The sequence below is a fragment of the Hakea prostrata genome, chromosome 9, assembly GCF_041222555.1.
Source record: "Hakea prostrata isolate BN-2017 chromosome 9, UWA_Hpros_2, whole genome shotgun sequence".
Taxonomy (NCBI): domain Eukaryota; kingdom Viridiplantae; phylum Streptophyta; class Magnoliopsida; order Proteales; family Proteaceae; genus Hakea; species Hakea prostrata.
In genome coordinates, this window is record NC_142608.1 from 3927989 (window position 1) to 3954277 (window position 26289).

Consider the following 26289-nt stretch of genomic DNA (forward strand, 5'->3'; position numbering starts at 1 on the left):
AAAGAGTATAAATGTAATTTTACAATTAAAAGACTTCACCTTTACCCTATCCCTAATTCCCTATTTCAATTTTCATTTCATCCTTCACTCCTCTTCTTAGATTTACTTGTTTTCTCTTTGTTAATATCATATTCTATGATTTCTATCGATTGTTTTATCACAATTTCATTAGGATTTTAATGAACTAATAAGAAAAATGGCATGGGTTTGTTCGTACTAAAATTGGACCGCACTAGATACCGTGTTTAAACCATTTACCCACATCGATTTAATACGAAACCATACTGAATCATTTTTGCAAATACCAAAACCATACTGTACCGTGTAAATTCGGTATGATACGGTTATGGTTTTCGGTATTCAAAGTTAGTACCGTACCGAACTACCAAAATCAGATCTTGATTGACAAAGATCATCAATTGTGTTCGACATCTTGTTTAACCGTACCGAATTACGCTATTTAAACCGCATTATTTTCAAATTCGGTACGGTATGTATCGAAACCCTTTTTTGGAATTCGGCACAGTACGGTTTCATTTTAGATAGCATACGTCGGTATGTACCGAATTACTATATTGAATTTAACACCCTTATATCTAGGTTGGGTGGGGCCCAAATTTAAGCCCCAATCCATTTTGACATTACTCCTAGGTTGGGTCCATTGTTAAGAGAGAAAGAAAAATAGACTTCAAAATTAAGAAAACTTCAATTGAAAGTCTATTATATGAAGAATATAAGTATATTATTATTATTCATTATATATTGTAAATCTGAATAGTTAAAATATTAACTAAAAGAGCATATTATACAACCAATACCATAAACACTCTTAAGTGGTAATTTGTAAGTGAAGAAGATTAGAAGAATGATTTTCTTTTTCTTTTTACTAAAATGATATTGTATCATATACCAAATTGTACATTTTTTCTTGTACCAATTTTATATAAAAAACGTACTGAATAGTTTTTAAAAATACCACTTTTCATACTATATAAAATTGGTACAGTTCAATTTGAGTCTAGATCAGTTACCCGTCAGGGGAACACCGACGGCTTTACCACCATAAATACAGGGGGACCCAGGGGTTGGTGATGAGTTCTTTTTTTTATTATACCTACTCTGGAGACAGAAATACCCACATTAATAGCTGGTCGGATTCCAACATTGAATAGGTCAGCGGATAAGAATATCTGTCAATCGGTAATGAAAATTACATTAGTAGGAAATGAGATGGCTCCATGTGCTCTGATTCATTATTTGCCTTCTGATCCATGAGCAATACCAAAGTGTTTCAAAGAAGGGAAGGGTTAACTTGACATAGGTCTGCCTCCGGCTTATTTTTTACCTGTAGGTCCCACAGGATTTGTGGTGGTAAAGCCGTCGAGAAGGGTGATGATTCAGATTCGTTCAATTTTAATACAAGGGTTTGAAATTTAGTACGGATTTGTGGTGGTAAAGCCGTCGGGGAGCACAGAGTGCTCTCCTGACGGGGTGATGATCCGGATTCGTTCAATTTCGATACAAGGGTTTTAAATTTGGTACGGTACTGTACCATACCGAATTACTGGTAATGTACAAAATTGAAAGCCAATGGGGGAATAGATCACCACAATTCATGGATATAGACCTCCTCACTGAGTCCGGATCAGCGACCTGACGAGGAGCACAAAGTGATCCCCGACGCTTCTTGACCACAAAGAGCAGTGGGGCCCACGGTGAAAAACATTTTTTGAAAAAAATTAAAAAAAAATTTCCCCACCAGTGGGACCCACTGGTTTTTGTGGTCAGGAAGCCATGGGGGAGCATTCTGTGCTCCCCGGACGGGGAGATGATCCGGATTCCTCCTCACCGGTGTGAGATCCCTGTCCGATGAAAGGTGGATCTATCCTCATATGTAGCCACGTGGATAGCTAACATAAACTCCATCGACATGAAATATTCCTTCAAAGATAAAAGGGTAGTTTTGATATACGAAGAAAAAAAATCTCCTGCGCCAAGTGCCCAATCCAAATCAATTTTAGCGCCAACGAAGAGCATTATCTTCTCCGATTTCTCATTCTTTCACTACTCCAGTAATCCAGCTTCATTTCGATTTTCAACCGACTGCACGAAGCTCTACAGAGTCTAACTTCCTCTTAGCTTGCTAACTGCTTTTGGGTTTCGACTTGCGTTTCTGCTGATTGTTCTTATCTTGATGTTATCCGATAGATTCGATTAAGAAGAAAGATGCTAGCGACGCAGATGCAACTGCAACTGCTTCTTCCATCTTCTTTTTGCGACCAAACTTATTTCTCCTCCCGTAGTCGCCCGTCTCTCAGGATTAGAGTCACCAACTTCCCTTCTCATCTCCTCCGTGTGTCGAATAGTGTCAATAGCAGCAGTAGTAGTACAAGAAGCACATTGAAGAAGGAACCCGTCGAAGACGAGAAGCAGAAGCAAAATCAACTGAGAAGGGCGTATCCGTTTCACAAAATCGAACCACATTGGCAGCGTTACTGGGAGGAGAATCGCACTTTTGTAACTCCTGATGAAATTGATTACTCGAAACCCAAATTCTACATCCTTGATATGTTTCCTTATCCAAGGTAAGTGAACTGAGTAAATTGGAGTAAAAACCTTGCTTATTTTATTTTATTTTATTCAATTCATATGGATACTGACGTAGAATTACTGGGGACTACATGGGAGTCTGCATCTACTGGATTTCATTTGCTTAGTTCATTGTTGAGTTAATCATACAACAAAATCTTGTGACGTTCTGCTGAAACAAAATCCTTCTGCGTTTGCTTAATCTTTGCAGTGGGGCTGGACTGCATGTGGGTCATCCCCTAGGATATACTGCCACGGACATCCTTGCAAGATATAAACGTATGCAAGGTTTTAATGTGTTGCATCCAATGGGATGGGATGCGTTTGGATTGCCTGCGGAGCAATATGCAATTGAGGTTTGCGTTTTATCGCATATTTCTGCTATTACGTAGTATCTACGTCTGCTTGTGCTCCTCTCTGAATCATCTGCCGTTTGTTTTACAGACAGGAACCCATCCAAAGGTCACAACCATGAAGAACATTGGACGCTTTCGTTCCCAGGTCATGTAATGTCTGCCTCTCTTGATATGTACTCATAATGAACCTATGTGGTAATGTCATTTGAATTATTCATCGGAAAAAACTTCTCTTATTCCCCCATCCTAAAATAGACTGTGGGGTTTGGAGGCTCTGGATTGTTGCTTTTGTAGTAAAGAGTTGTGGGGAAGTCCGACCTGGCGTAACTAAGATGAATTTAATACTTTCAATTGTACCGTACATATGATGTTCTTATGGTTTGATTCATTACATATTTTGTTGAATATAAAATCTTCTTTTGCAGCTTAAATTGTTAGGTTTCTCATATGATTGGGAACGTGAAATTTCTACAACTGAACCAGAATATTATAAATGGACACAATGGATCTTTCTCCAGCTTTTCAAGAAAGGACTGGCTTATCAGGTCTATTTTGGTTCTGAACAAGGCTAACCTGTCCTCCCATATGCTCCTTTAAAAATAAAAACAGGATCTATGTGTTATTTGTTTAGGCTGAAGTACCAGTTAACTGGTGTCCTGCTCTTGGCACTGTTTTGGCAAATGAGGAGGTGGTGAATGGAGTCAGCGAGCGTGGTGGCCACCCAGTTATAAGAAAGGTTGAGCAGTTATGGTTTTGAAAAAACATCCTCCTTCCTCTTTGATATTTATAAGTTCATGTTCATTTTTTAAAGATATTTCTTTTGTTGATTGCACCAAGCAGCCAATGCGGCAATGGATGCTCAAGATTACTGCTTATGCTGAACGTCTTCTTAAAGATTTGGATGATCTTGACTGGCCAGAAAGCGTTAAAGAAATGCAGCGTAACTGGATAGGGAGGTCAGAAGGGGCTGAGATCTACTTTTATGTACTTGATAATGATGGACACGAGCAAGACACAAAGCTGACTGTTTATACAACCAGGCCGGATACTATCTTTGGGGCAACGTATGCATTCTGCTTTTCCTTACTAGTTTTCTGTGATTACGTGAAACCTGCAGATAGGAAGTCTTTTGGTTATCGTTAACCATTCGTTAGGAGGCATATTTATAGCACTGCATACTATTTGTGTGTGCAGGTATCTAGTCGTGGCACCTGAGCATGCCTTATTATCATCATTAATAACTGATGACCAAATGAGAAGTGTACGTTCATTGGTTTTAGTGTTCAAGTTTATTCTTATGTGATTCCTTAACCTTCAAGAAACAAGAGAGGAATAATCTCTAATACAGGTTGAGGAATACAAAGAGCTTGCGTCAAAGAAGAGTGATTTCGAGAGAACTGAGCTGCAGAAAGAAAAAACTGGGGTCTTTAGTGGTTCTTATGCTAGGAATCCTGCAAATGGTGAAGCAATTCCAATATGGGTGGCGGATTATGTTTTGGGAAGGTTCTAAACTTCTTCCTACTTGTTTCCTCTTTCTTTCCCCTTCCCTTTTCTTCTAGATGCATAGTGTATATCTCTTAATTTTATCATAGTCCAACTAATTTATATTTTTTTCATTCTTAAGTGCCATGGTATGGCTACATGGCACATAGTGTGGTTTCTTTTGTACATGTTAAGTACAATAAAAATTATGACATCTGACCAGAAAGTGTGAAATTTGTTGCAGCTATGGTACTGGGGCAATAATGGCTGTACCTGCACATGATTCTCGTGACCACGAGTTTGCTCTCAAATATGGCATTCAAGTTTGTCAGGTTGTGATCCCAGAAGATAAAAGTCAATGTAGTTCTGAAAAACCATATTCAGGAGAAGGCCTTATAGTGAACTCATCAAATTTGGCCTCTGGTCTTAATATCAATGGTTTGGATATAATGGAAGCAGCGTCCAAAGTTATTGATTGGGCTGAGAAAACTGGACATGGGAAAAGGAAGGTACTCTTGTCAGTTTATCTTACCTCTTCTAGGTAGATTGCATGTTCACAAAACTTCTCTCACCTTAGGTGAACTTCAAATTGAGAGATTGGCTTTTTGCTCGACAACGTTATTGGGGGGAGCCATTTCCTGTTATTTTCTTGGATGAAACTGGTGAAATTGTCCCACTTCCTGAAGTTGACCTGCCTGTTACCTTACCTGAGTTGGATGATTTCACTCCCACTGGAACAGGGGAGCCACCACTAGCAAAAGCTGCATCTTGGGTATGTCCGTTTTGTACACTTAATTTATTTTTCCCTTGATTGTTACCAATCAATGATTCTCTAGTTTATTGTTGTCAGAGGATATGTCCCTACCTTTTTTCCCCTAATTTTTTTTCTTTAGTGTGTAATGTGTATAATACTTACATGATTAATACATCATTCTGGCATACTTCACCTTGAATTTGTGCAAAATTTGCCATCTTGATGTGTTTATGGAAGTTAAAATGAAGGGATGGATTGTATGAAAAGGTGGTGGGGTGGAATGGAAGTCTGTAAGCCTAGCAGAATTTGGTGAATGGAAGAAGGAAGAAGTAAGGTATTGATGATGCAGCAGTTACCAAATTTCTGGGCAGCAACAGACCTGCTTGAATGGAGCCACAGCAGCAGCAAGAATTAGCAATCTGATGGCCTGGGAGAATCAGCAGCAACAGCAGTTCTAAGTTACAGCAATGGTGGATAGAATAAGAGAAGAAGAAAGAGGAAAATAGGAAGGGGATAAAGGTGTTTGGCACTCTCAACAAGGGTCCTCAACCATAGTAGTTTAGCTTTCACTCTAAGGCACAGACCCTTCTTATTACTCAAACATGGAGAATTTTAGCAGAAAAAGAAAGGTATTAATCTCATAAGTCATGGGGAGGCACATATAGACTACTACACTTATATATAGAGGGAGCTTTAGTGCTTGCTCTCCAAGTTACGTGAAAATAGAAACTACTAATTCTAAGAATAGAAGCTAAGTTTGCAAAGATATAGAGCTGATTCTCTCAACACTAAAACCGAAAGTCTAAGTTGCAAGGTTTCTAGATTAGAAACTAAAAAATTGGAGCTAGGCCTTTATCAAAATCAAAACAAAATAAACACCTAATTCCCCCCCCCCACAGAGACAAAATTGAGCCAGCTAAGAAAATCTTTGAATGTCTTCTCTCGGGCCTTATTTTCAATGGCTTCTTTATCTCTTCATGTTCAAAAAAACAGATTGTCTAGATATGATGGGCATAATCTTATCTCCATTTCTCTTTTCAAGACTTGGATGAAAATACAGATATCTATTTAGTGGAATATGTGACCACATGTGAAGGCAAATATAAGGGCTCTGACACTGTTTTTGGCCTCGTACTTCTTGTGGAATGGCTTGGCAGCTGCATCCCTGAGATGAATAAGCTTTGACTGTCAAAAGTCCCTTAATAGGTTTCAACTAGTTTGGACCAACATGGTGGTATTTTTGCAATTTTCAACACTTATGCCCATCGACACTTGAGTAAACCTGGCTCAAAACCACTATAGATATTTATGACTATGAGCACTGTAGCAAACCTTAGTCATTTCATTTTAAGAGATTATTCTTTAGTCATTTCATTTTAAGAGGTTATTCATAAAGAAAAAAATAACCCTTATTTGAATCCAATCAAAATAATTTAAAAGCAGACGTTAAGCCTAAGACAAGGCTTAGAAGGCTTCATACGTGGGACGTGGCCACGTGGGATGTGGAGAAAGCCTTCTAAGCATACCCACTGGTCTTATACCTCGCTGGAACCGTTCTGGCTTACATGGAATCAGCAGATCTAGGGTATCTGCAAAGAGAGCACAAGGCTTCTTACCCGAAGGTCACATATAGTAGTGTTGCTTGGGTTTAGAGGCTGGGGAGGACAGGAAGTGTCCAATCTTTCATCCCCATTTCAAGAATAAAAATTGGATTGATGTCCATATCATAATTGCATTCAAAATCCTTTGTCCTATCAAAGTGTCGGACTACTAAATTTTCATAGGGTCCTCCCGGGATTCGTTCCAGAGCCTGTTGAATAATCTTTATGGATTCCTTCATTTCATTAATTCGTACTAAATAACGAGCTAAAGAATCTCCTTCTTTTTGCCATTGAATTTCCCAATCAAATTCGTAAAAACATTCATAATGATCAACCTTACGAAGATCCCATTGGATTCTGGAAGCTCGTAGCTTTGGTCCCGATAAACCTCAATTTATTGCTTCTTCTCCATCAATAATGCCCACCCCCTCAACTCGCTCCAAAAAAATGGGATTCCGCATAATAAGCTTTTGATATTCAGCAACCACTGTTAAAAAATAATTGCAGAAATCCAAACATTTATCTATCCAGCCATGAGGTAAATCAGCAGCTACTCCTTCGGTACGGAAATAATTATGCATCATTTGCATTCCCATGGCAGCTTCAAATAGATCATATATCAACTCTCTCTCTCAAAATATAGAAAAAGAGAGTCTGTGCATCGATATCTACCATAAAAGGACCAAGCCATAACAAATGAGAAGCTATATGACTTAGCTCTAACACAATTGCTCTGATATAGCTGGCTCTTTTAGGTGTTTGAATGTTTCCCAACTGTTCATTTACTGTTATTGCCTCTGTGAACATAGTAGCTAAATAATCCCAACGTGTTACAGGCAGATATTGTATAATTGTTCGGTTTTCTGCAATTTTTTCCATCCTTCTATGTAAATAACCCAATATGGGTTCACAGTCAATAACATTTCCACCATCTAGAGTAATGATGAGTCGAAGAACACCATGCACTGATGGATGGTGAGGAACCATATTGAATTGGATATTCAAATAGTAGGTGCAATTTTCAACTTTTAAATGCTAGGTTTTTTGTCAGATATACCAATTCCATAAATCTAAATATGATAAAACATTGCTAAAAGAAATTAAAAGCGCAACAAGTAACATATTCAGCATTTTTTATGCCTAAAAAAATGTTCTCATACACACACATCAAATTAAGTTAGTGTTGTAATGTGATGTTTTCAACAGTTAGGCTAAAACATAACTCCCTCAATGTGAATCAAATTATGTTATAGTTATTAAGGAGGCAAGGTGACCGCCTTGGCACCAATAGCACCCAAGGAGCTTGGACATCTAGGTGACACCTTGATAAATATGATTTATATTGAAGGAATTATGATCTCATCAAACCTTATTCAATACCATGCCCAAGAATAATCCATGATATCAAACTTGGGTCAAAACCCCAAAGTATTACTTTGAGTGTTCTCTTTGTGAAAATAATGCATGGATTGCATTCAAATTGTTAAAACAAGTAGCACAACAAGAAGCAGGGCAAATAAATACTTCTTGGCTTTGAAATTGCGGTTTGAATTAGCCTGGAAAAAATTCCATGTGGTCGAGACCAAGACAATCTCGGTTTCTAGTGTCACAACTGAGATTCAGAACCTTGATCCGAGGGAGCTTGGTTATCCCACACAGGGGAAACATTAAACTGCAAATTGAGACTGTTGGTTCAGTTTGCTACTAATCATTTTCAAGTTTGGGTTCCATCTCTGATGAAATGTTTCTTTTACCTTTTTTTTTTAACCTTATCTGAGTCAGCGAAACTACTTTATGCGAATTTAATTTGAACCCCAACTGGATTTTATTTTCTCTTCAACATCTATAAAAAATAATGTCTGTTTGTCTCTTTTTTTCTAGTAGCCTTGCTCTCTGCTTATTTTTTCTTTCCTCAGCAGTCATAAACTCTTGTTATCTTTATTTCCTCTTCCTTCCCTAGTCCTCCTTGAAATTCCTTTTCAAGTTATCTAACTATTGATCTTGTCTTGATGATGCTAACATGCCTAATTTTTTTCTTTGACAACTATTTCTTTCATTTCCAGGTTAAAACCACAAATCCTTCCTTTTCTAGTTATCTAACCATTAACCTTCCCTTGATGATAACATGCCTATCAACAACTATTTCTTTCATTTTCAGGTTAAAACCACAGATCCTATATCAGGAAAACCTGCAACGCGAGAAACTAACACCATGCCACAGTGGGCTGGTTCTTGCTGGTAATGAATTTTGTTCCTTTTTTTTTTTTTTTTTTTGATAACATCTCACATTTTAGTTCTTTCTTACCCTCGTATTTATCATAAAAGAAAGCCCTGCATACGATGCAATGCCTCAAGGAGGAATGCTATGGAGAACGAGTACAAATTGGACAATATAGAAAAAACAGCCTCCGTTGTCAGTTTTCTGAATTTGGTGGAAGAAATAATCCCTCCCATCAGGGGGGGGGGGGGGACATACAAAAAATCTTTAAATATTGAAGTATGTACAAGCATTACTCCGGAATGTTCACTCATTTCTCTGAAGACAAATGCTTTAATAGATGGGCTGGCATGAGACTGTACAACTTTTATGCCCCGTCTACCAAACCTCTGACCTATCCAGGTCAATTATAACTAATTGAAGATGCAAGCATCACCAGTTCACTCCAATGTTCCCTCAGTAAGGAACCACAAACTTCAAAGAAAAAGGACTTCGAACCAACAGGTGGGAAATGGATTCTGCAGCTCCCAGGCGAAACAAATAGACATCAGGAAGGCAGAACCAGCTTGATGTCAGACTACTTGTGGGCATGCTGCTAATAGTTTGCAGCAGCTCTTTAGTGGGTGGCCTATAATCCTCAAGTTAGAGGTTCACAGTAATGATTCTAGGCTATGTTTGGTATGAATTCCCATTCTGAGAACACAGAATGCATAATTTCCTGTGAATGACAATCTTGTTTGGATACATGTTCCTCTAAAATGCATTCTTAATTTAGAATCCTTAACTTTCAGCATTTCATCCATCATTTCATGAGCAATGATTTTCTCCAAAGATATCCATACTGAAAGCGAAAAAAGAAAAAGCTATCAAAATGATGGGAGATTCTGAACTAGATCTTAAGACAAAACTTAGAACAGAAGTATGACTTCAAGCTGCAAAACTTCAATGGCTTATTTTGTAATTTCTTTAGTCCATCTGTTTACCAGCTCCATTTGTGAACTTATGATTCCATGTCAATCTATGTCTGCCTAATAAGTTCCTTTGACAATTATATTGTTCTCTTGTTAATTTCATAACAAATGGCTGGTAACTATTTGTACCTCTGAAGCCTAGGGAGCTTGGAACTGGAGACATTCTTGAAGTTACGGACCTTCTAATGTATATACCGAATTTGATTGATCAAAACAATACCCAAATAGGATCTTTTCACAGGGAGTCAATTGCAAATTTGATGGACTTAAGGTGAGGGCTGAAACTAGAATGGTATTATAATGGGCTGAATAGATCTTCAAATAGAGGCAGAACTATAATGAAGAAAGTGACAATAACAATGTAACATGTAACACCCGGGTTTCACACCGCAAGGTGGATCGATTGGATCGAACACCAACTTACCTTGATCAAACACAAGGGTTCTCCAAAGAGGACGAATGCTAGCAAGCAATTTGATTTCAATTCATAAGTTGTATCTTCACCACTTACATAAGTCTCTTTATATAGCATTATAAAGAGATATAAACATTAATGGCAACATCCAACCACTAGCTAACACAACCTACTACAAACATTAATGGAAACATCTAACTACTACCCAACACCACTAGTCAAAACAATAATGGAAACATCCAACTACTACCCAACACCACTAGTCAAAACAATAATGGAAATATCCATCTGCTATACCCCACCACTAACCAACACCACCTACTAGCTCCTTTTGTTGACTTTTCAAAGCTAGACTTGGGCTTAGTTCAAAATAGTGGGCTGATATTCTCCCACTAAAGTAATCCAAGCCCATGAAACCATGGGCTCATTTTATCCCACTACAATAGTCCTAGCCCTGCAAGCCAGGGGCTGTTTTGGATCATATCCTTAGGCTTTGATGGGCTTGACCATTGGGCTTTTCTCATCCTTGTATATGCTGCCAATTCTGCATCACCTTCCTAGAGATCTTCTCTGTTTTAGTCACATGCATTTGGGCAGTGGCTTTGGTTTCAGGTCACAATGATTATCTTGCTTTACAGCTTCTTCAAGCTGCTGAGCTCTATCCTCGTGTTTCATATGTCAATCTTTCAAAATAAGACATTTTGGTGGTACCCCTATTAACTTGAGATTTCAATGCTTCTACATTTTTGTGTAATGCCTCATCCCAACAGACTTACCCTCATTGTCACTTAGTTACTGCCTCATGAGCTAGCACCTTTGTGAATGTTGGATCTGAACTTTCTTCACCTTCCTGGCTTCTAGTTCACATTCAAACTTTACAAGAATCTCCTTATATCTCTCCTTAAATATAATTCCTGGATTATTGAGTCCTATGGGATCAAATCCTCCCCCTCTATGTTGCTGAGAAGTAAGATCAACATTGCATCCTCACCCTAATTGTTTTCCATGATACCACCATTCTGACAAGAATAGATAACTTAGAATGCGGTTTATTCTTGAACGCTCTCCAAAATTTAGAATGAGAATGCATTCCCTAGTTAATGGTGTAGCTGCTTCTATTTTCCAAAGTCTGCCCTGCTTCTTTTTGTAGTTTAGCACATGCTAGCAGTACTCTTAGTCTCTCCACTAGACTAGTTCTAACTTCTAATGACATTGTTGCACATCAATAAAGCATCTCAAACTAATGTGTAACCCCAAAAAAAAGGTAAAAGCCCAAATTCTCGGACTGTTAATGACTACATATGGTCAAAACAAGCATTTTAAAATAGGGACTAATGACTAAATATCTTTGGGTGAGAGATTAGCTGTCTGGCTGCCGGAGTCTGAATGGTTTGGGTCATCATACAACAAAAGAAATAACCTGGATAAATAGTCTGTGTCATCATACAACAAAAGAAAGAACCTGGATAAATAGTAAGTAATTTAGTGGAACCTCTTACATTTGGCCCCGTGGTATATCTTCTTGATTCTGCTACTAAGGGGATGAGTTCAAAATTTAAATCTTCCTTCCCTCTTGTATATGGATTTTAGCTGTCTCCAGACAGTTTTAATGGTGAAGACTCCATTAATTAGTTACACGATCCTGAGCCTGAAGCAGTTCTTAACTAGGACCAGACCTTCCACCTTTGGACCTTGGTGGTTGATTATTTGAGCAGCCTGGCCATCTTTTCCAAATTGGTCTCCCAATCATTCATACTTTCAGATATTCATTAGTTTACAGTGTCAAACCATTAGATACATCAAGCATATTTTCCCTTTTTATTGTAGGCTGGATTATTTCTTCCCCTCCCCCCCCCCCCCCCCCCCCCAAAAAAAAAAAAAAAAAAGAAGAAGAAAAAGGGAAAAAAAAGAAAAGGGGCTCCATATGCAACTTAACTTCTATTGCACTCATTTGAGAAAATTCATTAAAAATAATTTGAGATTTCATGTCATTTGGTGCTTATTTTCAGGTACTATCTGAGATTTATGGACCCAAAAAACTCTGTAGCATTGGTTGATAAGAGAAAAGAAATGTAAGGCCAGCTAATTCTCACATAATATTTTGTTGTCCTAACATTTTTTTCCTTGTATCCTATATGGTTCGTCTTTTTAGTGATGTTTTCTGTTTGCTACAGTAGATTTATGTGATATTTCTTAAACCTCATATATACAGGTATTGGAGCCCTGTTGACGTTTACGTTGGTGGTGCAGAACATTCTGTCCTCCACTTACTTTATGCTAGGTTCTGGCACAAGGTTTGTCATGCAAAGTTGACTTGCATAGTTGCATTGAATCTGGGATATATGCTATATTAGGAATCAAAATATAAGGATAATTATATTTCTGAAAATTTATGTTTCTTAGGTGTTACTGAAGGATAATCGCTTATTTGACCGTTTTTTTAATTTTCTTAACAACCTATCCTTTCTTTATAAACTTGTTTAGAGTTTACTAGAGAAAACAGAAAATGTTAAATACAGATTTAGCGACACATCCAACCATAGTAAGCATTAGGCAGAACAATGAAAAAAAAAAAAGATTCCCCAGAAATAAGGGTACAGAATTGACACCCAACTACTAGTATTCTCTAGTAGCATTGTGTCTAGCTAATTTATCGGCTACTGACTTGGCAGGTAGAACCGTAGAAGCAGTTGAAGGAGAAGGCTCCAGTGGCCTCATAGCAATCTACCTTTCCTTAAGGACATGTATTTTAGTGTGTTTAGGAGTAGCAGTATGGACATTGGTTGCTTCCGTGTGATGATTCTCTTTTTCTTTATAATTGAGTTGTATTTTTTTCATCTTAAAACTGGAAAACAAAAAGAAGAAATATTTTTTGAGTTTGAGTCTTAGATTCTTATTATTCATGTGTCATTCTGCATTGGTCATTCCCACCTTTGTCTTTTCTTCTGTTAATCATGAAGGTTCGTTGGACTTCTTCGTTTCAGGTGCTTTATGACATTGGTGTGGTGTCCACCAAAGAACCCTTCCGTTGTCTCATTAATCAAGGGATAATACTTGGAGAAGTAAGCTGAATTCCTTGCTTACATAAAGTGATGCTATCCGGCATTTTAAATTTCTAATGGCTTAATTAACAGGTTGAGTATAGGGCATGCAGAGATTCAGAAGGGAAGTTGGTATCAGCAGATGCTGCTGATTTGCTGAGCGAGCATCATCAGGAGCGAGTACCAGAGGAAAAGGTAGCGCTATTTATCCATCAACAGCTTGTAGTAGTTTTTCAGGGATAGCAACTCCAGGCAGTCAAAGTTGTTATCAGTATGCTTACAAGATGGCTATTTTCCCTCTCTAGGTCATGAAGTCTGGTGATTTCTTTGTTCTGAAGGATAATCCAAGCATTCGGTTAATTGCACGGGCACACAAAATGAGTAAAAGCAGGGGAAATGTCATTAATCCTGATGATGTTGTTTCTGAATATGGTGCAGATTCTCTTCGCTTATATGAAATGTTTATGGGACCATTCCGGTAAAACTTCATGACTATGCTGATCCTTTGATCTTTTTGGCTTCAGTAGGCAGTGATTCAATATATAACAGCACCAATGGCATCTTTTATGTGTTCCTCATCATTACCATTACCTTTGTAGGGACACAAAGACATGGAGTACCAGTTGTATTGAAGGTGTGCATCGATTTCTGGGGAGAGTTTGGAGGTTAATTGTTGGGGCACCTTTACCCAATGGGGAATTCCAGGATGGAACAGTGACTACCAATGATGAGCCTTCTCTAGAACAACTCCGGAGTCTTCATAAATGCATTCAGAAGGTTGTCCTTAACTCTGTGTTGTAGTATTTATTTAAATTTTTTTTCTCTGGATGCCTTGTTTTTATAATTTGTGTAACAGACTTTTTTGACCTTGCTTTACTCCATAGCTTCCTATTTGGAAGCGTGAATAAATAGAAAGACTAAGAGAACAAGTAAAGAAAGTAAAAATCCTAGAAGACCCTCAAATAAACTCCAGTTTGGTTCAGCTTTTTTTTTTTTTTTTTTTTTTTTTTTTTTCTTTCTTTTGGTGGGGGGGGGGGAATGGGGATGCATTATGTGTCTTTGAAACATATGGCGTCAGTATTTTTAAAGGTTCAATCTGTGGAATAGTATTACACGAATTTTCCAACATTCATGCTTAACTGCCCTGGAACTCATTCACTTGCTAAATCACACTGCAATGAATCTCACTCAAATAAGCTCTTCTACTCTAGTTCGCACATAAAGGGGGGGGGGTACTATTAGATGTGGATTTTTAAGTTTATGGTTTTTTTTTTGGGGTGAGAAAATCAAATATCTTTTCTAATTTTTCTTGTTTTCTTTTCTTTTTCCTAAGTTTTCAACTTGACAACATTTTATCTCGCTGAATTGACTTCATTTGGCATGCAGGTGAATGAGGAAATTGAAGGGACTAGATTCAACACTGGAATTTCTGCAATGATGGAGTTTATTAATGCAGCATACAAGGTCTGTCTCAAAACCATTTGGGGTTTGACTCCCCTTTGATGTGGGTTATACTGCTTACTATCTAATTTACATCCCAATGATTGTATGGGTGATGAAGCCTTTGCATTTATGTGCAATTAATCAAGTGTCTAAATTGAAGCAGTTTCTAGATGTGCAAATGGTAACTATTTTCACTTTTCAAATTCCATGTTGGCATGTCGTGTTGATTTCTTTTGGGGTATAATCATAGATTGAAAACTCGTCTCGTTTTGCCAGTTCAGTCAGACTGAGACAAGCAAAATGTTGAAATTTTGCTGAAGCATTGTAAACTTTCTTCTAATGAGTTTTGCTTGGTCATCTCAAGGTGCAAAAGGCTGAAATGACCGAAATTTTTACAAAATTGTGCATCTTTTTTGCTGCAATTAGTGAGATTCCAGAACAAATTGAAATTTCTTTCTCATCGTGTTTGAAGTCACGGCAACACTATGTCAAGTTTTTGAACTATGTTTTCAATTAAGATGTCTAATATTACTGAATTTCATGAAAATAATCATAATGATCAATATGTGGCAAGGAGGTGGCATGCATGGACCTTTTGATGTTCGATTTTTTTTTTCATTTTTCATTTTGTGGGAGTGTTTTCAATTGTTAGAGAATCTAAGTGGGACCTAATGAGAATTCTTTAGACCATGGTTCCACTTAGTTAAATTGAAAAACAATATAAATCCTTCTCAGATCTAAGTATCTAACAATGCTAAGGAATTTAGCTTTTGTACTTGTACTTTTTAGTGATACGTGAATTCGATTATCCACATCTATTACGGTGTTGGTAAGTATTTTAAAAATTGTCTGTTCAAGTGGATCCTTGGAATTATTTGGCTTCTACTTCATAAACAATAACTACTCTAAATCTGTCTCAACCTCTCAGACTGAGGAGTTTATATATATATACACCCCCCCCCTAGAGAGACTTTTTTGGTAACTGTCATCTTTTGCTTTAGTTCCATGTAAAGTTTTCTCTCTCTTCCACACGCTTATGTAATTTACTTAGATTATTTTGTCTGTTATCAAGAAGGGCTTGAATGACCATCTTAAAAACTGAATAAAAATTTACCTTCATCTTGGTTTACCATCTGGAATTTTGACGAGGCTTTTCTGTTTCATGCTTTTAGTGGGATAAGCAACCTGCGTCGGTTATCGAAATGTTCATTTTGTTGCTTTCACCATACGCCCCTCATATGGCTGAAGAGCTTTGGTTTCGTCTTGGACATTCAAATTCTTTGGCCTATGAGTGTTTTCCTAAGGTATTTTTTTTCTTTTGATTTTGTAGATGAATGAACTATTCGAGCTCTTTGTTCTGTTGGTATTTTTATTTTTACTACCATGTATTTATGATGGTTTATGTCTTTATCATTTTATTTTTACAAATTATGGCCACTTTGATTTTATTCTTAATGATAAGCTGAAGAAGACAAATATGTTTCTACAAAGTGTAGATTATGTAATTCATTCTTCCCACACCAACCCCCCCCCCCCCCCCAAAAAAAAAAAAAAAAAAACAGTATAAAATTATGTCTTGAAAATTGTAGTCTTTCATATTATGAGTTCATCGAACAACTTTACCTCTACTACTTGTCATGTCTTAAGTCTTAACCACTCATATGAGGTGAAGTTAGCATTCCGCTCTCAAACTTGGCGACACCAAGTCATCCCTTCAATGGGAAACTCTATTCTGCCTTCAGAGCATGTTTGATAATTGCTTGTTTCTTAAGTGAGCCAATGTGTTAAGAGGTGAACATGGCACATAATCAGCTTTCTCAACCCATTGTCCGGTCACCCAGGGCCTTTCAACCAAGGTTGTCAAGGCATCACTAGGCGTCCTGGCCCATTTTTAGGCCAAGCTGACCTAGCGTGGCCTTGTCTTTCGTTGCCCTCTATTGCATGGCATTGCCTTGTCACCTTGACAACCTTGCTTTTAACCCTTGGTCTATTACAGCCTTACAGGTTCAGCCACAACTTCTTTCTTTTTTTCTTTTCTTCTTCTTCTTTTTTTTTTTTTTTTTTTTTTTTTGGGGGGGGGGGGCATTGAAGAGAAAATTTCTTTAAACTTGAAACCACGAGGTAAATTACAGCCTAAATTATCTACTAGGAGGGCCAACAAATAAAAGGAGGTGGGGATTCATTATCGAATTAGATGCACTTGTTCTTGGCAGCAAAAGAAGCAAGGGAGTCCGCAGATTTTTTCTCTCTTTGTTCTCTGTCTTTTTTCTGTTCAGTCTTTTACTCTTATTTATAATAACCAAATTACATGGTAACCCAGTCCTAACTAGTTCAGACACTAAATGAATCACTGCTAATTCACAGAACCTATAACGTAGAAATTTCCTATAAAGTCTAGTTGCCATACATCAATAGAAATTTCTATTTTAAGAAACGAAAAAAATAGTAACAAACTGAACTTAGAAACCTAATGTAATAGAACATTAAGCCTACTCTTTGAATATGAATACAATAACTCTCTTGCCAGCATTAGAAGGTTTCTCCACTGAAAGGGTCCATAAGATAACATGGCAAATATGGGTTCTAACTTGTGATAATGTAAAGAGTACCATGAATAGTGTTTGGACTCCCCCCCCCTCTCCCCCTTTCATATTCTGATTCACAGGACTACGGTAGGTGGGCTTACCGTGAGATGATCATTGCTCAAGAAATGTTTCTGTTTGTGCTTCATATTTAGGGGTTTCCCTATCAAGAAATGGCTCTTTGTGCCTTGGTGGACATTTACTTCCCTTAGTTTTACTGCCTTTAAGGACAAGGACAACTTAAGGGGGAGGGATTTTAGAGGTCCACATGGCACATGATCCATAAATCAGTTACATCAGTGGTTAAGTATTTAATTTCTAATGGATAGTCAGTGTAGTTGCTTCAAGCTAGTTTCCATATTAAGAGGTCCTACACTCATGTGGATTCTGTGTTTATTGAAAACTGGAGTCTCTCTCCTAGGGTGGATTCTCTCTTTCTCCTTTGTTTCTATTTTCCTATTTTCCTAGTTAGTTTAGGATTTAGTTATTTATCGATTTTCTACTATGAATTGGAAGAGCTTCTATTATAATTTGTTTCACTACAAATTTTTTTTATTGTTGAGTAGACTAGCTATCTATTGTTTGCTTTCTTGGAGCTTCCCAGTCAATACCTCAATCACTTCTTCTCCTACATTGTTGGTTGCATATTTTGAGTAATCATGTTTGCCCTTTTTGGTAGAGCCTTTGTCATCATATCTGCTCCATTTTTATCAGTATGGATTTTCTCAAGCTGCAACTGCTTCCATTCTAGTACTTCTCATATCCATTGATACCTTGCATGGATGTGTTTGGATTTATAATGGAAACTCGGATTCTTACTTATATGAATTGCACTTTGGTTGTCGCAATGAACGCCATACTTTTCTTGTTTCAAACTAAGTTCTTGAGTGAATTGTTTCATCCACAACATCTCCTTACATGCTTCAACAACATCAATGTACTCAGCTTCTGTGGATGACAAAGCCACACATTTTTGCAACTTAGATTACCATGATACTGCTCCCCCTGCAAAAGTAACTAGGTATCCTGATGTGGATTTCCTAGAGTTAATGTCTCCTGCCAAATCAACATCTGTATATGCATGTAACATAGGTTTCTGGCCTCCAAAACAAAAAGAAATGTTAGTAGTACCTTTAAGATATCTCATTATCCACTTCACTGCTTCCCAGTGTTTCTTTCCAGGATTGGATCTACTAACAACTCCTACTGCATGTGCAATATCAGGTCTAGTACAGACCATGGCATACATCAGGTTTCCTACTACTGAAGAGTAGGGAATGCGCTTCATTTAATCCCTTTCTTCTTCAGTTGAGGGACTTAGTTCACTGCTCAACTTGAAATGACTAGCAAGGGGGTACTTACAGATTTTGTTTTGCTAATATTAAATATTTCAAGTAGCTTCTGCATATACCTTTTTTGTGATAGCCATAACTTTCTAGCTGTTCGGTCACGATAAATCTTTACGCCTAAGATTTTTGTGCAGCTCCCAAATCCTTCATAGCAAAGGACTTGCTCAATTATTTCTTCACCCTGTCAATTTTATTGACATCTTGACCAACAATCAACATCTCATCAACATAAAGCAAGAGAATAATGAAATCTTCTTTAGAAAATTTCTTAACAATCACACAATGATCTGATGTTGTTCTGTTATACCCATGATCCATCATGAATTAATCAAACTTCTTGTACCATTGCGTTGGTGCTTGTTTCATGCCATACAAGCTCTTTCTTAGCCTGCAGACCATGTGTTTTTTACCTTTGACTTCAAAACCTTCTGGCTACTCCATGTAAATTTTTTCCTCCAAATCTCTATGGAGAAAGGCCGTCTTTACATCTAGTTGATGGATTTCCAAATCCATACTAGCAGCTAAACTTTACACCACCACCATATAGAATACATATTTACTACAGGTGAAAAAATTTCATCGAAGTCAATACCTTTCTTTTGCCTAAATCCCTTCACAACCAATCTTGCCTTGTACCTTGGTTATGAGCTTTTCTCCTAAGCTTTTAGCTTAAACACCCATTTGTTCTCGAGTGCTTTCTTACCTTTAGGTAACTTTACCAGGTCATATGTGCGGTTCCTATGCAAAGATTCCAATCCCTTCTTGCATTGCTTTCAATCACTCATCTTTATGCTTGCTGTCATTTGCTTCTTAAAGCATTTTGGTTCACCTATATTTGTCAGCATAACAAATTAATTAGGTGAATACCTGGTAGATCGACGTCGTGGCCTGGTGGATCTTCTTAACTCAGGCTCAACTGGTGGTTCATGAGCCGGTTGCTCCCTTTGTCCACCATTGGTGGAAGTGCCATTGTTGTCACTATCACCATCACCTTCTTGAACATCTCTCCCTTCACTTTGCACTGATGGTGAAGTGTTTGGACCAAGGTCAATAAGATCGTCATTATATGGTTGGGGCTTCTCGATCTTATCGAAGTCTTGGATTGTTTGGTCTTCTAGAAAGACCACATCTTTGCTTCTGATAACCTTCTTGTCAATTGGATTCATAACCTGTAACCAAACTTGTTAATAGCATAATCCAAGAAAATACATTGTTTTGTTTTCTCATCAAGTTTGGTTCGTTCGTCTTTTGGGACGTGCACAAACACTCTGCAACCGAACACCTTTAAGTCGTTATAGGATACCTCGTTTCCACTCCAGACTCGCTCAAGAACATCTCCATTCAGAGGGGTTGATGGAGATAAGTTGATTAGGTGAACGGTTGTGTGCATTGCTTCTCCCTAGTAACTCCGTGCCAACTTTGTATATGAAAGCATGCATCTTATTCTTTTAATAATGGTGTGGTTCATCCTTTCAGCTACACCATTATGTTGTGGGGTCTTTGGAATTGTCTGTTCATGGCGAATTCCTTACAGTACTCTTCAAATTCTTAATTGTACTCACTTCCGTTGTCAGTACGGAGTCTATAGACACATTTAAGATTTTTACTTGTTTCTCTTTCAACAAAGGCATGAAAAGGTTTAAATACATAAAAAACTTGATCCTTAGTTTTTAATGCATATGTTCACACTTTTCTAAATGCATCATCTATGAAAGTTACAATATACAAAGCTCTCCCAAGAGTTTTTACTTTCATAAGACCACATACATCTGAATGCACTAATTCCAAAATTTTTCTTTTTCTTTGGGAAGAGGTTCTATTAAAGGTTACGTGATATTGTTTTCCCTTTAAATAGTGAACACATAGTTTTAGGTGTGTTACCTTTAATGTTTGGCAGAAGATTTTCTTTTTATGAGAATTTGCCTACCTTTCTCACTTAGGTGACCAAGTCTTTGATGTCACAATTCTGCTGTGGACTCTTCCACTGCTACAATTACCTTTGTTTTACATATTTGTGCTTGTGTTTTGTACAAAGTGCAACATTTGCTACCTCTTGCCATCACTAGAGATCCTTTGGTAAATTTCCATTGACCATTGCCAAAATGGTTATGGTATCCCTCTTCATCTAGCTTTCCTACAGAGATTAGATTTAAACGGAGATCTGGCACATACCTCACTTCCTTGACAACCAATTGGCATCCGACATTTGTCTTAATGCAAACATTACATTTTCCCACAATTTTTGAAATGCCACTATTGTCCATCTTTACTGTCCAAAATCACCTGATTCAAAAGTGGTAAAGAATTCTTTATAAGGGGAACATGGAAGAATGCACCTGAATCAATGACGTAGAAGTGAGGCAAAACTCGTCACTAGTTGAGAAGATGATAATATCTCCATCTGAGCTAATGGAAGTGGTTTCTTGGTTTTCTTTGTCCTCACTCTGGTTCTCCATTCGGGTCTTAAGTTTTCTGCAATCTTTTTTTATATGTCCTACCTTTTTACAGTAGTAGCATGTGATCCTGCTTCTTGACTTGGATCTTCCTTGTGATTTCTCACGAAGATGGGGTGGTTTGGTTTTACTTCTCCCCCGTTTCTCAGTGACAAGGGCTTCACTATGAGATGAGATTGAGGGTTTTCTCCTTGTCTCTTCATTCAGTAGGCTTCAGGAGCCGAGTTACTGAGGGATACAACTAAGGTCTCCTAGCTTTTTGGCAACAAACTAAGCAGTAACAAAGCCTCTAACTCATCATTAAGTGTCATTTCATGGAGCGAAGTTGGTTAACAATTCTTTGTACCTCATTTAAGTGTATTGCAACAGAGCTCCCTTCCTTGTATTTGAGATTTACAAGTCTCCTGATAAGGAATGCCTTGTTGCAAACGGATTTTCTCTTATATAGACCTTCTAATTTTGCCATAGTGAATGCGCCGAACTTTCTGTGTAAACTTGATGATAAACAAAATCATCTAACCGTAGAGGAATGAAGCTGATGACCTTTCGATCAAGGATTTTCCATTCTACTTCAGACATCTGTTCTGGTTTTGACAATGCACCTTATGTGGGAGCATACAAGTCAGCAATATAGACCCATCTTGGATTTTCATATCATCTAGTTGCTCCCATTTAAGTTGATCATCCGTCCTACGACACTTGCCTCCATCGACATCTTTTATGAACAGTCACGCGAACCAGGCTCTGATACCACTTGTTGGAAAAAATACCGATAGACGGTTCACTCTTTTCCCACTTGTGTAAAAGAGAAAAAGGGAAAAAGAAGTACAAAAAAAAGGTATTCGTGAATAGTGTTTGTGTGGGGCCCATGTGAATAGTACTTGTGCAGGACCCACGTGAAAGATAACAAAAATAAATGATCACAAAAGAAACGCAAACAACAATATACGTGGTTTGGCTTTGCCTACATTCACGGGCGTAATGAGACTTTTCATTATGAGAAAGTAAAAATACAACACTTGTATAGTACTTGGATTTATAACTAAACCCAACCCTAGATCCAAAACTAGATACCCCAATACACCCTCTCTCAACTCTTGAAGAGTTTCAAACCCATTACTCCAACACAAATACACTTCACTCAACTCTCTGTACTTTCTTTTGCTCACTTACTTATCCCTCAGGCAAACTCCCCATCTATTTATAGATGGGGAGGTGAGCGATTAAGAGAGAAACAAAATCTCTCTCATTAATTGCATTCGTCTTCTTGCAATTAATAAGGAGATAAAGAGAGAAGAAAACACTCTCCTTTAACCTCCTATAACATGTGTTTTTCCCTCTTTGTCAACAAAGAAGGATGAGAAAGAGATGCACCGAATTTGTTAGTCAAATTCGGTGTGTCCTCTTGTAAGGAAGACATGAGTTGTCCCTCCTTATGAGTTGAAGGGGGGGAGTTTGTTGTGGGTCCTCCTCACAAGAGGATACATCGAATTTGACTAACAAATTCGGTGCATCTCTTTCTCAGCCTTCTTTGTTGACAAAGAGGGAAAAACACATGTTAAAGGAGGTTAAAAGAGAGAGTTTTCTTCTCTCCTTAATCTCCTTATTAATTGTAAGAAGATGAATGCAATTAATGAAAGAGATTTTGTCTCTTAATCGCTCACCTCCCTATCTATTTATAGATGGGGAGTTTGCCTGAGGGATGAGTAACATAGTAATTGAGCAAAAGAAAGTACAGAGAGTTGAATGAAGTGTATTTGTGTTAGAGTAGTGGGTTTGAAACCCTTCAAGAGTTGAGAGTATGAGTTGAGAGAGGGTGTATAGGGAATTCAGTTTTGGATACAAGGTTGTGTTTGGTTATAAATCCAAGCATAGTACAAGTGTTGTATTTCTACTTTCTCATAGTGAAAAGTCTAATTACGCCCGTGGATGTAGGCAAAACCGAACATTATATATTGTTTTGTCTGTGTTTCTTTTGTGATCATTTATTTTTGTTATTTTTCACGTGGGTCCCGCACAAGTACTATTCACGTGGGCCCCACATAGACACTATTCACGAATACCTTTTTTCTATGGGAGGTGATTGAGAGTTGTGGGTGAATGTCATGTTGGGTAGTTATTGTTTTAGATTTTTTACCTATGGGTCATCTATTTAAACAGAAACTATGAATGTCAGTTGGAGAAGAATATCAGAAAAAGCTGTCTTCTTTTTGTCTATTTCTTATTTTTAATTTCTATTCTCCAATATTCATCTTCTTCCTTATCCCTTATACTATTTCTGTAATTTATCATTCCACAACAAGAGAGATCCTATCTTTTTCATGTGATGAAAATCATAACTGTGAAAGAATCCCCGAAACGGTAATCAGTACCTAGTAAAAAGAAGAGAGCAGTGGGAGAAAGGGTTCTGCAATAGAATGAGTGTTCTATCATACCATTCAACATATATTTGTAACAAAGCAGTATTACTTTGAGAGTCATGGATTTCTTATGATTTTTCATGAGTATGAAATTTTCCTGAGAGTGTCTCTCTGGATGGGTGGATATTCCACCTATGCCCTTTTTCTTTCTAGTTGTCTTTTAATGACATATGAAGTGCTAATTATCTTCCTTAATCTCTTCTCATGTTAAACTGCTCAAGAACAGGCCAATCCTGAGTACTTGAAAGATCCCAAAGTGGTTCTACCAGTTCAGATCAATGGCAAGACAAGGGGCACAATACAGGTTGAAGAGGATTGTTCGGAGGAGGATGCTCTGAAGGTAGCATCATTGGATGTTAAGCTCTCCAAGTACTTGGTTGGAAAAACAATCAAGAAAAGAATATATGTTCCATGCAAAATTTTGAATATTATATTGGACCGGCAAAATGTTGAGGTAAGCCGCTGATAATTGGTGTTTTCTATTGGCTTTGAGGCCACAGTTGTACATTCATTTCAACTGTTGTGATTGGAACTATTGGTTCAAATATCAGCTAGAAACGATAAAGAAAGCAAAAAATATATATATAATTTTTGCTGACACATTAGCCAAATAGCTCTGGTGCTCTGCAACAATTTAAAGTAGATAGATCTAGACCCCAAAGAAATGGTTGCATCTCAGTTCCAAGTGCACGTGAGTTTTCTTATTTTTCTCTCAAGGGACTTGCTGATAGGGGGAATTTTGTGCCCGCCAGGGGGGCGCATATAGCTGAAGTTGAGTCTTCTCTCCATTATTCAGTTTCTGGAACAAATGAATCAAATTGCACAGTTTAAGTACTGTCTTTTTTTTTCCGGCCTGTTACATAACTATTGTAACCTCTTGTACTGATTCATCTAGAGCAAGCTGTTGATTCTTTTTATCATTTTCTTTTTCTTGGGTTCTCTTTCTTGTTTTTAAGGTTGGGTTGGGGTTGGGGTTGGGGGTGTTGGGTTTGGAGGTGGTTGTTACAGCTTTATTCACTGCAAAAACGAGGAAGCAAGTTACAGATCAGAACCATTTTCTCCTACTATTTATTTTTCTGAATTCTTTGTTACTTTCACATTTAGTAGTTCTTTGTTTGAGATATATGAACTGACTCTTTGGCTAATTTCACCAAGGCAGCAGTGAATCTTCTTCTTTTCTATTGTGGATGCGACACTGTGATGGAACAGTTTAGGATTTTTGGGCTCAAACCATGTTTGGAGGTGCCGGCCTATTACTCAAATCCATCACTGTATCTGCAGTTGAGAACTAAAAGTTGGTCCAGTGTTTGAATACCAAAATCGTGATCCAGATTGGCTGGATTGGGTCAAGGTGAGTGGGAATACGTTTGGTAACCATAGTTTCTGTACAGAATCAGCTGGAATTAGGGCGATTCTGATGAGATTCAGTCCAACAAATCTCTGGCTGGCCCCAGTTGAAGTGGGGTCTAGTAACATCCATAAAACCCTGATGGTGTCTACCAATAAAAACCTTGATGTTCCTTTATTGACTCTTATCTTTAGGGTCTCAACATGCCCTAACTAAAGAAGGAATCGGAGAGTGGAAGTGGAACCAATGATCTCTTCACTTAGAGGTGTTGGTCATGCCAAATGATGTTCTAATATAAATTCTGCCTGTATTGAATTGTTAGATTTGGATTGACTGTGGCCGAGTCCTATATAAACTAGGAATCTTCTTATCTCCATTCGACAATTCTTAAAGCCATTGTCATCTTTGGTTTGTTAGGAAGTTTTAGGTGTTTGAGAGTCTGGAATTGATTTCATATAAACATCACTTGTTATGAACAGCTCAAATTGCCAATTGTCCATGATGCCTCAACCTGCAATACGCTATCCTGTTCCTTTTCCCCATGGGTAGAATTACATTTCAGAAGAAAGGAATACACATGGTCCATGGTAGGAAGATACACATACTTCTGGAGCATTCCAGGTTAGAATATTTCTTGTTCGTTAGAATTGATTTATATTGTTATGATATTTGTTAATGAGGACTATTGCATATACCATTAGGGAGATTGAACCGCATCCTTTTTGTTGTCGGTCATTACTTGCTAAGCAACCTTTCGTTAGTACTAAAATTGGAAGTCTTTAATTGTTTAAGAGGAACCATTAATTACATAGATTTCCTTATGGTATTATCAATGGGTTAACTCTTAATGAATCTACAAGAATGACTAACAACTGATAAGTGAATTATATTTTCGATAAAAATTGATAAGTGGATTTCTTTACCTCGTTGGTGGAGATGCCACCTAGAAAATCACTATGAGATAATGAAAAAAAAAAAAAAGGATGTTTGATTTTTTTAAAAATTTTAAATAAATAAAATATGATGCTTCACTAACAAAATTTCTTGTAGCTTGTTTTCCGGAGATCAAAACATGGTAACTGATTTTTTTTATCTAAAAGGTAACGGATTGATTGGCTTTCATCCCTGCTTGTCTCGACTTTTCAGGTAGACCTGTAAACGGAGGATCGGATTCGGCTCGGATATACCAGTATCCAAATCCAAAGATATAAATTTAGAGAAGGCATCCGAATTTGAATCCGGAACTTTATTGGATATTCAATAATAA

At 37.5% G+C, this 26289-nt stretch overlaps 1 protein-coding gene across 1 annotated transcript; it reads left to right on the top strand.

The window, feature by feature from the left end:
• Positions 1 to 1963: 1963 nt before the first annotated feature.
• EMB2369 (tRNA synthetase class I (I, L, M and V) family protein) lies at positions 1964 to 24596 on the top strand. The gene is made up of 20 exons (XM_089167965.1): positions 1964 to 2585; positions 2801 to 2945; positions 3034 to 3090; positions 3371 to 3490; positions 3577 to 3681; positions 3786 to 4009; positions 4140 to 4206; positions 4294 to 4448; positions 4672 to 4936; positions 5005 to 5199; positions 8941 to 9020; positions 12396 to 12458; positions 12599 to 12680; positions 13371 to 13448; positions 13521 to 13622; positions 13733 to 13905; positions 14027 to 14204; positions 14814 to 14891; positions 16043 to 16174; positions 23901 to 24596. The coding sequence occupies exons 1-20, from the start codon at positions 2227 to 2229 to the stop codon at positions 24138 to 24140; spliced, it is 2898 nt and encodes a 965-aa protein (XP_089024091.1). The 5' UTR covers positions 1964 to 2226; the 3' UTR covers positions 24141 to 24596.
• The last annotated feature ends 1693 nt before the right edge of the window (positions 24597 to 26289 follow it).